This window comes from Neodiprion virginianus, chromosome 2 (genome assembly GCF_021901495.1).
Source record: "Neodiprion virginianus isolate iyNeoVirg1 chromosome 2, iyNeoVirg1.1, whole genome shotgun sequence".
Lineage (NCBI taxonomy): Eukaryota > Metazoa > Arthropoda > Insecta > Hymenoptera > Diprionidae > Neodiprion > Neodiprion virginianus.
The window spans coordinates 24,370,215-24,385,281 of record NC_060878.1 but is presented as its reverse complement, the minus strand read 5'-3'; the positions used below and the strand labels follow the sequence as shown (position 1 = coordinate 24,385,281).

At 37.4% G+C, this 15,067-nt stretch overlaps 1 protein-coding gene across 3 annotated transcripts in view; it reads left to right on the top strand.

Annotated features, from left to right (window-relative positions):
- The window catches only part of LOC124297053 (F-actin-uncapping protein LRRC16A), an 83,025-nt gene that overhangs the window by 21,287 nt on the left and 46,671 nt on the right, over positions 1-15,067 (top strand). For all 3 annotated transcript variants that reach the window (XM_046747645.1, XM_046747643.1, XM_046747644.1), the window contains exons 6-11: positions 1,976-2,214; positions 3,233-3,327; positions 3,725-3,766; positions 4,274-4,461; positions 9,869-9,946; positions 10,284-10,617. In XM_046747645.1, the coding sequence (XP_046603601.1) occupies positions 1,976-2,214; positions 3,233-3,327; positions 3,725-3,766; positions 4,274-4,461; positions 9,869-9,946; positions 10,284-10,617 (976 nt within the window). The remainder of the gene's footprint in view (positions 1-1,975; positions 2,215-3,232; positions 3,328-3,724; positions 3,767-4,273; positions 4,462-9,868; positions 9,947-10,283; positions 10,618-15,067) is intronic.

The window sequence follows — 15,067 nt, the reverse complement described above, 5'->3', positions numbered from 1 at the left end:
TCATTTGCATGCCTCCACAGTGTTCGTTCTTAGAGTTTCGGTTGCGTGACACTGATCCTGGAGCTCTAAGTTCAATTACAAGTAGGCTGAATACATTTCAAATCATGCAGGCCAGTGAAGGTAATTTTTTTCCGCTGACTCCACTGGTCTGCATGATTTAAAATGGATTCAGCCAGTAATATTGTGGATGGCTTATTTTCTAGTTCTCTCTAGGGCTTGGAGAGCTGTTTGAAATGGGCACCGCAAAATGCCACGTTACAACTAATGCTCATACACGACTGTATCCATCCGTATACACTATAGGTTACTCAGAACTATCGCCTCACAGGCTATGTATATACGTCACACCCGTAAAGTTAGCCTCTCCTATTTGGTCTTAAAAATTTGTAAAAATTTTGGAAACCTATTAATTAAAAACCTAATTTTGAGCTCTACCACCTTTTCTGTGTGTATGTGTGTAGCGTTACAAAGTTCATCCTCATTCCAAAAACCAAGAAAAGGTGGTTCCGTTTTTACCTCAGACTGTCGTGTTGGACAACTTCAAAGCTCTAGCTCCCTAAAACTTTGTCTCAAATTCCTGAAATCTTAACCCTTTGCGGCACAGTGTCTCATATTACATGAGACACCATTTTTGAATCGGTTATTCAAGAATATTTTTGAGACATCACTGTTTTTTTTGTATGATTTTACTTCTAACAAAGGCATTGTGAGATGCCAATATAATTGGGTGAAAGTTGCGGGGACTAGAATAGTGGAACTCGGTAATCGTGAATTTTCGGGGTCGCTCAAAACGAATCCGACGTCAAACTGTCAAAATTTGAAATAGTGGATCCAATATGGCAGTCGGAAAATATAAAAATTGATCACATTGGTTTGAAATTGGTTGCTCCGGGGGTTTTCGGGGTTGCCGAAAACGAATTCGACGTCAGAATGGCAAAATTCAAGATGGCGAATCCGATATGATGGACTGAAAATATGAAAACAGATCTGATTTGCTTGAAATTTGTCACAATGGAGTTGCCGGGGTCGCTGACAACGAATCCCACGTCAGAATTGTCACATTCAGAATAGGGAATCCAAAATAGCGTATTGAAACCATGAAAACTAATCTAATTTTCTTAAAATTTGTCACTCAGTGATTTTCGAGGTCGATGAAAACGGATCCAATGTCAAAATTACAAAATTCAATATGTGAAATTCATTTTGTGGATTTTCCAATTAAATTTTGTCATTTTCCAAAATTCACAAAATGCTTGGATGAATCTCGCATGGTGAAGGATGCATTGGGATAAAGGAAGTTGCCATTACGATCTTATATTCATTACCAATAACCTCAAAAACCCTTAAGTAGCAAATTTCTAGAAAGGCCGGTCAATTTTTCTATTCTTTAACCACCAAAATGAATCCGCTATATCGGGTTTTGTCATTCTGAATTCAGATTCGTTATCAGTGTTCCCAAAATCCCTGCGGAACAAGTTTCAAGCAAATCAGATAAATTTTCATATTCTCTGTCCGCCATGTTGGATTTATTATCTTTGATGCCATGGTTCTGATAACGGATAATCGTATTTGGTGAACTAAAAAATCCCTAAGTTCTTCGAGCCATTCCGATCACTTTTACATTTTCAATCCGCCATATTCGATCGGTGATTTTAAATTTTGAAAATTTCTCAGATCTGACCCCATTTTTGAAATCAGTGACCTTGAGAACCCATGTATGCCTTAATGGGTTACCTTACGTATTGAAATCTGCTCAGCATCAGTTCTATTACATAGTTGGATTGTTGTTTTTTATCTGTATTCACCATTGTTGATGCAAATAACGTGGGTGGATATTTTTTGAACAGTTTTATCCCCGTTTTTCACATTTGTTTGAGACGTACGACCAATTCATGTTTGAGAGTTTTCCTTGCTAAGATTAAATGTATTGGATGTATTGGAGTTTGTTGTTCTAAATGTAATGATATTCTTGCAGGACGTTGATACGATATATTTATCCCACGACACACGAGAGCTCAATCTGAGGGACTTCGATCACCTGGAGCAAAAAGATTTGGTGCCAATTATTTCAGCATTAGAATACAATACGTGGTTCACTAAGCTAAGAGCCTCCCATATAAAACTAAGTCATGAACACTTGGAAAGACTATTGCATGTCATGCGAAGATCTCTGTCGATTCAAGAAATTTATTTAGACAATCTAGGATTCAAGTGGTAGGTATAATAATAAAAGATCATCATAAAATATATCTCACAGCAAACATTAACAGATAACATTTCTATAACTGCTAAGATTCGATCAAAATTTGGAAAAACTTACCTGCTCTATCGGCATGATAGTGAAAAAGGAAATTTTTACCGAGTCTAATCCATATACGTGACATTCCATACCAACTCAACTAGGGTCTCAATTTGTAATTCAGTTGAAGGTTTTCTAGGTGAGGGTAGCGCATCTAACCCCTCTAACACGAAGGGGCTCAGACATTCGTCTCGCCGATTTGACTGAAACTCACGGTAGATAATGTTCATGCCAAGGATGATAATAGGTCAGTGCAATAAAGCGCGCTATTCAGTCGTTTCAGAGTTACTCAGTTTGGAAAAAGTGACCGCTGTTGTATCCGTGAAACGATTTCGAGGCAACAAAACAAAGTCGTACAACGAAAGATGATCAATCAGTATTTTATAATTATGTTACACTAAAAACATCAATTTTTTGTATTTGCAATATTTCACGTTTTTAATCCGTACTTCACTTTATCATTGGATATCTTGAAAACTATTTACATACAGAATAAATCCGTGAAAATTGAAAATTGACCATTTTTTTAACGGAAAAGGTAAATTTTTATGCGCGACATAAAATAAAAAAATGTTACAGTTTTACGCATGTAGCCGCTAGCACTTTTTCCAAACCGAGTAACTCTAAAACGACTGAAAAGCGCATCTTTTTGTGCTGGCCTATTATCGCCCTTGGGATGAACATTATGTACCGTGAGATTGAATCAAATAGGTGAGACGAACCTCTGAACCTCCCTTGTCAGTTTTATCACGCGGTTGAAGATCAATCCGACGACCTGCCGTCACTATGATTTGTTTTACGTAATAATCCCATCAACACAACTCGCTAGTGATGAAATGTTTGCTGGTTCTGTTAGTAAAAATTTATCGATTTGCTTGAAATAGGAAATGCTAATATTTTGGATTCATCTTAAGATCCGTTTAATATTTTCAGGGACTTTGCTCACAAATTATCAATAGCGTTGATATCCAACACCAATACTATGTTACATACAATTGACTTGTCAAATAATATGATAGAAGATAAAGGTGAGTCTAAGCTTTGAATATTGAATAAAAACATGTCGCTATCACATATGTCTTATATATTTTTCGTTATTTACGCATTTTTTCACGCTAAGCTATTCAAACATTCATTGCTTTGCAAATAATTATTTACTTTTTGTTCTCACAGTTTTTTTATATTTGTCGCGTGCAATCATAATTCATCAAACAATTGATACAAATCCAGTCGTTTAATTTCTACTGTAGGCTTATTTGCATTAATATTATATGGCGTGAATATTGCATACGTTGAGTAAAAATTCCATACTTGAAATGTAACATGGAATTTGTTATAATATACATATATTTTTTTTATGGAATATTATAGACTTTATTAAATTATAGACCGCTTTTTATAAATGGTGTGTTCATACTTTTATAGGAGCCTCTAGTTTGTGTGGGATAATTGCCAAATTGATGCAAGGTGTGCACAAAACTTAACGTAACTAATTATTATTTATATCACAGTAGTTTTCCGAAGTTTTTTTACCCTCTTCTTACTCTTTAATCTATTATTTTTAGCTAAGACATTTTTTTTTCACGCATGTAACAAGAGTAATTTTCTCAGAGACGATTATTGTACCTTGGTGTAAATTTTTTATTTAAATTCTGTAATTCGTTTGGAACTGTCCGGTTCACGGACCGTTACAGAATTCTTCTGAGAATTCTAGTTTCTCAGAAAATGTCGGAAAAAATTTTAGAAAAAAATTTCCACCAAGGTCGGACCGAGAGAATGCTTGCAGCGAAAATAAACTAATTTACATTGCCAGAAGCTGTGTTCCCTCTTATTTTAACAATTTTATGCTTTTCTTCAAAACGTGCCATTCTATATTGACTGTTGAATTATTTGTAAGTCTAATTACGCATCTTGATAAAGTTGATAATATTTGCTTTTATCTGAACCCGTCTTTTTGAATATAACTTTTTCAAGGTGCTACACACTTAAGTGGTCTCATGGGCAAATTGCCTAAAGGATTACAGAAGTTGAATCTTGCTCACTGCGGTTTGACGGGCAAAGGCATCAATCAAATTGCACATGCCTTGAGTCTGAACAGAAGCATGCCGAGCAGTCTTCAATACTTGAATCTTTCTGGAAACAGTTTGAAAGATGATGTCAATGTAAGTACGACATTTCCCATATTATATAATTTTACCAACTTTTTCCCAACGAATCAGCTGTACATCTGTTGTAAATTAACTTTGAATGAAATGTACCGTTTGGATTCAAAGTTGAAAATGGAGCAAAAACTGATGAGAAAGTTTTTAGCTGTATTGATTGCACCGATGATGCCAAACTCGAACGAAACAATGTTCCTATTAAGAACTAGAAATGAATCTGAGCAAATTGGAATCACACAAACTAACAAGGAGACGATTAAGGCTAATAATCACCGATTTCGGTGGGTCTTATCCATATTGTATAGTGATCTCCTCTGTGTACGTCGGTGCCAGTTTTTACGACTAAAACCTCTTGGTTTTGGAAAATATTACCATTAAAGTTTAACGCACAGCTTGTTCTTGAACAGTCCCTGAACCTCAAAGTAGAAACACTAATTAATGCACGTGAAATAAAAAATATGCATGGTCTATAAAAGTGATTCATCTCAATTAATTTTACTCCGTCATTAAATTTAACTACGTGTCGAAGAATCGGGGCATAGTAAATCCGAATTCCATATTCTGATTCACTTTTTACAATCCGTGATGTTTATATTCTGTGAGATTAGAAAATACCATAAAAACTGATCATCGGGGTTCGAACGAGAAAGTACGAGTAGGAATATAAAATTGATATATGAAAGTGGCGACGTGTTGGAGAAATTCGTTAGGGAGAATGCCTGGTTAATTATTCGCGCAAGCGCATTAAGGGCATGTAGTACTCCTATCTTTACCATCAGAGCAAACTCACTCTTATTTTTTATGTATTCAATCAACAATCAACAAATGAACGGACCGGAAACGGCTCAAATTTCGAAGGTGTATCGTTCTTTCGTCGCGGGATTTAGGAAAGTTACTAATATCTCGACAATCATCAAAAAATGTGTGGTTTTTTGAGATGTTTTACGATTTTCACAGTTTCTGCATTTCTAGGGCGATAAAGTGCATGGAGAAGATACTTTCTGACACTCTGGAAAGAATGCGGGGTAAAATGAGCTATCGTAAGACTATTTTCTTGCAATATTAAGGTCAGCGAACGAGAACTACTAATTATAATAATTTTGTTCCTCTTCTCCGCCCGTCGTCCTAACTTGAATTTACATTCAGGGGTCACCCCTGAACATGTTCCAACAAGAAAATCAATTCTGTAGAAGATTGCATTATGAACCTACTTCTTCTGCACTGCTTTTTGGACGAAATCTGCACGGTTTACCGCTAGATAAGTTGGACACATTTTCGCGTGTCTATTGCCCTCATTTTCCAGCAACCAAATAGTCTGCTATTTTTACTACACGACTCAGAATATCATTCCCTGCTGGAACACCAAAAAATAGCCTTTATGAAATGACGTTCTTCAATTGATTTTTTTGAACCCTTTGCACTCGTCATGCTGCGCTCTCCAGCGGTGGACGCTAAACAGACTTCCGAATGAATTAGCAGCGATGTTAAGAGAGTACGATAAAATGGAAAATTTTGTTCATAAAGTGACGTAAGTCAAAGTGCCTCCAGCTCTCCGCCTACAGGTTTCTTGATTGAAGAAACGATTAGCTGAGTGTCTTTTATTCACGAAATTATTATAAGGCGTATTTATCATCTGCTGATCTTAATATGGCATGAATATAGTCTCACGAAGGCTCATTTTACTCCTCATTCTTTCCAAAATAACAGAAAGTATCTCAACTGCGTGCTTTATGGACCCATAAATGTGGAAGACGCGAAAATAATAATACGTGTCAACCAATCACGTATTTTTTGGATGATTTTTGGGATATTGGTAACTTTTCTGAATTTCCCTACAAAAGAAGGATGTGCCTTCAAATTTGAACCATTTCCATCAATTTTTTAATTTAATGTATAACAAATAAGGGTGAGCTTACGTGATCGATAAATTTACGAGTACTACATATTCTTAAGATTGTTGAAAAATTATGCACATGAAAATCTGATACTCTTACATAAAATCCGCAGTGATGAATGATACTGCGTTCTTCTATTTAAAATAAGCTTGGAGCGTTTGACTGCTCGTTGTAATTTTTAGCTTCAGCTTTATTATGACAAGCAGTCAACTCGTTATTCGAACCTCAATAAAGTCATTCAGGCAAATTTAACTAAGTACGAGCCGGTATTTCTGGTCAGATAGACACAAGCCAAAAGAGTGATCTGTGCACGCGCGAACAGTTACTCAGGCTTTCTATCTGGCAGACCTTTCAACTTGTCACTACTTGCAGTTTCCACTTTTGCTTGATTTTTCGTCAGCTAGTTTGATCTCCTTACTCTTTATTCCATGGTTCGAAATCTGACCAGTAGCATAAGAGACGGTGACCCTAGAGTCCCTACGAAACAGAGTCCGGTCAATCGCTTTTACCTTGGCAGCCATTTCTTGCTAATCGAAATTATGTGAAGTTTTGAAAATGTACAAGTAGGTAGAAATCTTGTTGCTAACTAATGAACGTATTCGAACGAACCTAACATTGTAATGTGTTTTTCATATAACCTATCTACTTATACGTGTTGCAAACCTCCCACAATTTCAGTTCGCAAGAAAATGGCGGTCAAAGTAAAAGCAATTGACCGCACCATGGAGACTAGAGTACGAGAGTCCGATCTTCGTACATTTGTTCCGGCATCAAAAATCCGTACAATATGGCTTGCGCTGGCTGACGCTGAACAGCGCTGATATCGCAAAGATCCGACGAGTGGTGGGGAATCGAGACCGAGACGAGTAAAAACACACACGAGAGCAAGAATGAGACACTTTTAGTTTCTAAGTGATCTTTCTCCTAACAACTCTATTCAATGAAAAAATTAATATTGAGGCTGTCATGTTCTTTCATGAAGCCGTCTTCGCTAAAAATTTATAATAAGTTTGTGAGGTTATGTTGATCCTCAACCTCTACTTATTTTTTTAATAAAGATACTCAATTAAAAAGCATTGTATTTTTGCTATCTTTTCTAAGTGATACGCGATCAATTTAATTTACTACTTCAATATAATGACTATAATTAACACTTTTTCCACAATAATTAACACGGGCACGCGTGCTTGACGATATTCCCTTTCAGGTGAGGGGCAATTCGATTTCGGTCATGATCGATGTTTATATACATATATATAGTCAATTCTTACTAAGTTCACTTCGGAACTTTACGATGACAACGCTGCTTTCGATGAAATCTAAAACTACTAAACGATAAATTTTCGAGGACGATTTTTTCATATGCTCCTCAACAGAGATCGGACTCCTGTACTCTAGTCTCCATGGACCGCGCTCTGTTTTGTAGACATCACGGTTTTCTACACAAGTCTAGGCACTTCGTCTCTAAAAGCGTAATGGAAGTGAAACCGACGTTGTGAACTTTTGCCGCTAGCGCTAGTGAGGGGGAGGCCAATGCATCTGTAGTGGTAGGGGCACTTATTAGGGATGCATTTGTAGTAATCGGCTTCCGAGATTGCAGCGCTCCGATCTTTGGTGCACAAATTAAGAAAGATAGGCTTCAAAATGGTTACGCGACGTTCAATGGTAACGAGATTGGAGTGTCCAGATCTGTCTAGAAGACCGTGTTAGAGATTGTAGGCAAGGTCCCTAGATTAGACAAGTCAAGACACGCGTGGGCAAAAAAATTAGTGAGAATGCGCCAAAAATTTCGTATGACAATGGATGCTTTCCATTTAGAGCACAATATGACACGGTGTAAACATTTCTGGTCTATTCCTTTGCCCGGATTGGCGACTTACAATAGAAATTTGAACACTGTGTCACGCTGTGCTCTAAATGGAAAGCACCCGGTGTGGTTCTGATTCCTGACCTGTCACAATGATTAACCTCAAAATATATACGTGCTTCTATTTATTTCGTGAACGTCAGGACACTAAGGGCGCAACTGGTTAATGCTTAACCTCAAAAAATTGAGGAAGATTGGTCAAAACTGGTTAATGCGGTAATGCGAGTTTCATATTTTTTGGGCGAACGTGCATAGAACATTTTTGCCCACGTTATAGTAAGAAAAACTGGAACACGCGTGTCTTGTGACCTGTCTAATCTAGGGACCTTGATTGTAGGTGACCCCAACCGCAGCGCCGCACTCACTCACGCGAACTACTAGTAGTGTCTCGTGCAGCCCCCTGACACAAGCTGCTAAAAGTGGTTCGCATAATGTCCCTCGATTCTGCCGCCAATCTCCATCACTAGTGGCGCTAGTAGTTGTCTGACGAGCTTGCGCGCGTCAGCGAGGGCAGCGAGCACGGTCTAACATACAGGTCTGGAAACTCTGGTGGTGGGGGGCGACTCACTTCTTGAGTCCGCTTTCAATAATTCTTAGATTGGCCGCAAGGGTCGCTGTAACCTTGTAGGGTCACCCCCACCCATGTCACCTGTGAGCGACAGAGATAGAAAAAATTTCTCTCAGTTGGCGCAAGCGCGCTACAGCCTAACCGGCCCTACTAGATAGTAGCGACGCAGTGCCAAATTGATTCAATATGTGAGTCACTCCTAGCCACGGTCTTACATACGGAGTTTTCAGACCTGTATGCAAGGCCGTGGGAGCGAGCGTGTCAGAAGTCTACTACCGCCACGTAGAGAAACTAAAAAACGGGGACAAAACGCGTACAATTTTTTAGTATACGAGCAGTGGTAAGTGTCAGGGGGCTGGTCTCGTGTATACATGTATAAACAACGCCTCAAACTTCAATGGCTCCGGTCGGTAAAAATTCCATTGCTGACTTACGCAGAGCAGATCACTAAAAAATACAGATAATCCGTTACTGTCATACAAGATGGGCTCCTTGTAAGATGTCATGCATTTGGGATTAGGTTTTAGAATTACACCTTTAAAAATCCTAGAAATATGGAATTTTTAACCCGATTCTATTGTCTTTGGGCAAAAATCTTAAAATCGGGGGAGCAAAAAGTAATAGAGTTAGACAATTAGGTCACGTTCTAATCATAAAATATTTCCTCAAACTGCGTATTTGTTATTGTTACCTGGTATTATTCTAATCTACTCAGAATCATTTCTATTAAACCATTGAGAGGCTATTTTTGTTGTTTACTTATCATTGACCCGAACGACATTGCTGAAGATTTTGTAAAAATGATTTTTTTCTCTTTTTCTGACTTCCGATACAAATGTAATAGATTGGTTCGATTTCATTCCAACCTGGTTAAGATTGTTCAAGAAATTATCTCGTAAAAGAATTAGTAGAAATTATCTAGACCCGAGCAACTAATCTCCTTGAATTGCACGTCGCCGTAAACTCGTATGCTTTGAAAATTCTCGACCTGGCTTCAATTGTCAGAGGTGACTATGTATGCACAATTCTATGTAACCACATTTTCACAGTAAGTAATAGTAAGAATTTCTTTTACAGAATTTGTGCAACTTCTTGGCACAACCAAATAGCTTAACCCATTTAGACCTCAGCGGCACGGATACTACGTTAGAATGTGTAAGTTGCAATCACACACAACAGACTCTTTGTATCTTTATACTAAGGCATATTTATTATTTAAGGTAGAGCTTCTACAAGAATTGTAACGTTAGACACATTTATATGGTTTCACTATATTTAGACACGTTTCTAATTTACTCGTACACGAAATTGCAATAATTTAACAGCCGTGTGTCATTCCTAAATAATTTTATATGGTAAGAAATTTGAAGATTCATCGTATTTGTTGCTAGAATTTTTTTGATGAACACACTCTTTTTTGTTTTTTGTACACGTCTTTGTATGTTAAAAAGTGTTTTGTGTGTAAAAATTGAATTTGTTTATCAATTTTCAGTTATTCGGCGCATTGTTGCGAGGTTGCGCAACAAATCTCGTGCATTTAAATGTAGCACGAAATTCGTTTTCGAGCAAAAAGACTAAGGAAATACCGCCAAGCTTTAAGCAGTTTTTCACGGCAACGTTATCATTAAAATACATGAATATTTCATTTTGTAAACTACCTTTAGAAGGATTGAAGAATTTATTGCTTGGCTTGGCTTGCAATGAAAGCACAGTCGAATTGGAGCTGGATATGAGTGGAAATAATTTAGGTTCGATGGGTGCCCATGTTCTCGAATCGTGTATTCATGGTGTGCGATGTATATCGTCATTGGATATCTCGGACAGCAGTAAGTGTCTGCCTAAAAGCCATTTCAATATCTATTACAAAGTTTATATTGCTTCGTGCACAGCGCTCGATGATCCGTTGCCTTAACCCTTTGCGGCACAGCGTCTCATATACATATTTTGAATCGGTTATTCAAGATGTACATTCAATTTTTCGCGGATCCAATATAGTGGACTTGAAATATAAAAATTCATCCATTTTCCTTAAAATACTTGGGGGTTTTCGGGGTCGTTTAAAACGAATCCAACGTCAGAATTGTGAAACTTAAAAAAAAAATTTTCCCATGTTATTTAAATGGGAAATAGAAAATTGAGAATCGCCACCTCTAAATATCAATATTAAGAGCTCATATTTTACCGAGGTCATTTTTGAGGGACACTCGGAAGATTTTTCAATGTTCTTCGAAAAAAAAAGAATTGTCGGTTTTTTTGAAACACTCTAGTGCCCATATCTATAATAGTTTTCTCCACTAATTCTTTATAACTTTACACATCACATTTCATCTTATATGTCTGAAAAAATCCGAGTTCTGGTGTTTGTGCCTAATTTCTGACGGGACCGCGTTATGAAAAATTGGAATGGATGTCCGACAGAATTAAAAGATTTTGAAGAAAAATTTTAAATACATTGTTTGGAATGCAGCTTTGACAAAACCTAGACATACCTGTGAAGTAGTATATTACGTTACAAGTGCGGAAAGCGAGTGATTTTCCATGGATGTGAAGTTTACGACGTAAAAAGCAACAGGTGTTGAAGAATAATATTTTCAGTGAAACTAGAACGTTTTATAAATTCCTAAGAATTATCAATGTTTTCTGTTAATCTGTCGAAATAATTTTTCTGCATAGAAATTAAAATATTTTTACAAAATTTCCGAAAGACATTAGTATTTGTAAGAAAACATTCAGAAAAACTTGACCTGCTTGATAGTTTTCCACCCAAAGTTTATTTTAGAAAGTGTTCCTTTGCCTAAAAACGCATGCTTTTGCAAACTTTTATACTATGTAGTATAATTATATTACGTCGCCTCGTCCTCTAGGTCAAAAGGTAATAACGTTAGCTATTCGGTTTAATCCACAGTATTCAAAGCCTGCGGTACTAATATTTCCCGCTTGGAGGCGCTGCGCGCGCATCCGGAATTTCATAAAATTTTTCTGTGCGGTCCAGATCACACGTCCCCCACAACGCGAAACAAAACTGAAATTTGAGTAATAAATGGGGTCAGATTCGGATAAATCTGAATATTGAAGCAGAAACTAGTCGCCGAGGGACCTAGAAGAAGCATGTGCGAAGCTGTGTCGAGCAGTAAAGGCTCTGAAGAGAAAAATGAAACGGCCTCATTCATCGAGCCTACGCCATGCTTCCCCTCAGGATCGCCGCCTTAAGAAGAGAAAACACAATAAAAGGCATGATTCAGAATCTCCTGACAGAGACGATGTTAAGCAACACTCACGAGGCTCATCACATCCTAGTCGAAGGTGAAACTCCACCGAGCGATGGCCAAATATATTGAAACAAGGCCCATCGAAGAAAATAAATCAGGACATTTAAAAAAAAAAATACTCGATAACCCAAAACTGTCAGCTGCTGAGGGCCCCACAAGTTAATCCAAAGATCAAATCAGCAGTGAATGGTATCTTGTTGAGAGAAGACAACTACCGAACGTTAGCGCCAAATAGGAACTCTCGCATTCCAAAGGAACCTAAGTTGTCTAAGCTGGATTTAAAAAATTATTGAATAGCAATGAAAAAATTATAAGATAAAGGAGCTGTCTCAAAATGTAAATCTACAAAAGTCCAATACATTTCACCCTACTTTTTAGTTGATAAACCAAACGGTGAAAAAAGATTTATACCTAATTTGAAAACATTCAATGAGCATGTAATCCCTTCTCATTTCAAAATGGAGGATCGGAGAACGGCTACAAGTCTCATACTTGAAGATTGTTTCACGGCTTGCTTGGACTAAAAGGACGCGTAATTTTTAGTTCCTGTAGACAAACTCATAGAAAATACCTGAGATTCTACTTCAACGATGTTTTGTACGAATTTACGTGTCTTCCATCCGCACGCTGCACCGCTCCATTCGTCTTCACGAAACTAAAGAAATCAGTCGTGCATAAATTAAGATCGAAGAATGTTGTATCGGTGATATACCTAGAAAATCTCGTATTAATTGGTAGATCAGAAAAAGAATGCCTAATTAACTTTCAAGAGACTAGATCTCTATTAGAATCACTAGGATTCGTATTGTACCTTAAAAAATGTCAATTAAAGCCGTCAACTACTTTAAATTTCTTTGAGTCATATGAAACTCGCCAGAAATGAAAGCTGAACTAACGGACAAGCAGAGACAAAGTATCTCAAGTTTATCGCAAAAAATTAGATACAAGGAAAATTGTAAAATTAGGGAACTAGCTCAATTCTTCGGAATTTTAGTAGCAGCTTGCCCAGCCGTAAACTACCGACCCTTCTACACTAAGGGACTAAAGACGCAAAAGTACATTGGCCGCTAGATATGTGGCCCTACCGCGGCGCTCGAGGAGAGGAAAATTCTCCGAAATGGCTAGTTGTTAATCGCTCCCACTGCTGGTACGTCGAAAGCTAGAACCGTGCGCGGTAGGGGGTGACAGTGCAGCACAGTTGGAAATGGACGCGCTGAGGTGGGGAATCCCGCATTTGCGTCTGAGACCTTGCGTGTGGAGGAGCATTCGCTCGCATGACATTGTACTGAATGGCCATTTATCTAGCGACTACTGTATTTGGCATTACAAAGCTCAAACGAGGACTTTGGTCAAATAATGAAACTACCAGCAAGTTCCTGTTATGCCAAACCTCGTTAAGAAAAGTAACTTTAAAATTGAAATTTTCTTTGACGCTTCAATGACAGGTTGGGGTATTTTTTGTGAAAAAGACGAGCACATTAACTTTATGGAACTGAAAGCTGCTTTTTATAGTCTAAAATGCTTTGCTGAAAAACTAATGTCATGTAAAATATTACTACATATCGACAACGCAACAGCAATATCATATATCAATAGAATGGGCATAACCCGATGAACCTTATCCTGGTTGTGGGGCGATTATCGGGAAGTCATTCGCACTAAGAGAAGTTTCAGATAGAGTAACACCGATGATACTGGCTTCTGTATTGTCGGTTGGTTTTCTCCAAGACAAGAGAGATGTGCCCATTCGGGGCCTCTGTAACCAGTGTTATCGAATTTGTTGCAAACGAATTTGAACATATTAAATCCTATAGTACTCTAAATAGTTATAGGTCCACATTATCACTTATAGTTATAAAAGCGATAGGTAGCGACGCTCAAGTTACAAGACTTTTTAAAGGAGTCGCAGCTCTTAAGCCTCAAAAACCCAAGTATGATTACATATGAGAGCCGACACCAATTCTGAAATTATAACCTCTCTCTGGCCTTATGAAATAAATTGATCTCAAAGACTTAACAAGAATACTAGTTACCTTGCTATCCCTGATGACTGGTGAACAGGTCCAGACGGTACGCAAGATCAGCCTCAATAATATTGAAGAATCAGAAAATATAATTTACATCATGATCATGGAGAGAATAAAAACTTCTGGAGTAAACCGTTGGCAACCACTGCTTAAAGTACCTTACTTCAGGAACAAACCAGATCTCTGTACTGTGACAACTCTAAAATAATACTTGACGCTAACGAGATGCATCCGTCCTAAAGATGAAAAAAAATTATTTCTTACTATTAAAAGACGTCACCGTGCAGCAAAAATTGCAACCATCAGTCGATGGATCAAAGACACACCAAAGTAGGGCGGGATAGACACGAGCTTATTTACAGCTCATAGTACAAGGCACGCATCAACGTTAACTGCATGCAGCAAAGGAGTCAATATCGAACCGATTAGGAAAACAGCGGGTTGGAGTAAAGAGTCGGAAGTTTTTGTTAATAGAAACAGCAAATTTTACAAATTCCATAATTGACCCCATCGCGGAGCTTTAAAGTTATTCCAATATATATAAATATTAGACTGGGCCAAAAAAAACGAAGAATTTTTTTTTTAACGGTACTGTAAAAACATTGTTCATGACGACAAATAAAAATTATCCTGAAAGTTTGAGCCCTTAATATTAATATTAAGGGGTGTACCGTTACAGCTATTGATTTTTTAACAGTTACCGCATTTTTTTACTCAAAATCCGTCAATTATCAATCTGAAAAATTTTATCAATCCATATTTTTGAAGGAAATTAAATTTTCTACAAAAAGCTCTGTTACTAAATTGACGTAGATCGAGCCGTTTCCTTGTAATCGTGCCTTAAACATTGATTTGTTTTTTCAAATTTATGTTTGAACTTTTGATTTTTGTAATTACCAGAAAAATCAATATTTTCATAGATCAAACCATTATTTTTGTGGGAAATTTGATGCTCTACAAAAAAAGGTCTCTCAACATTT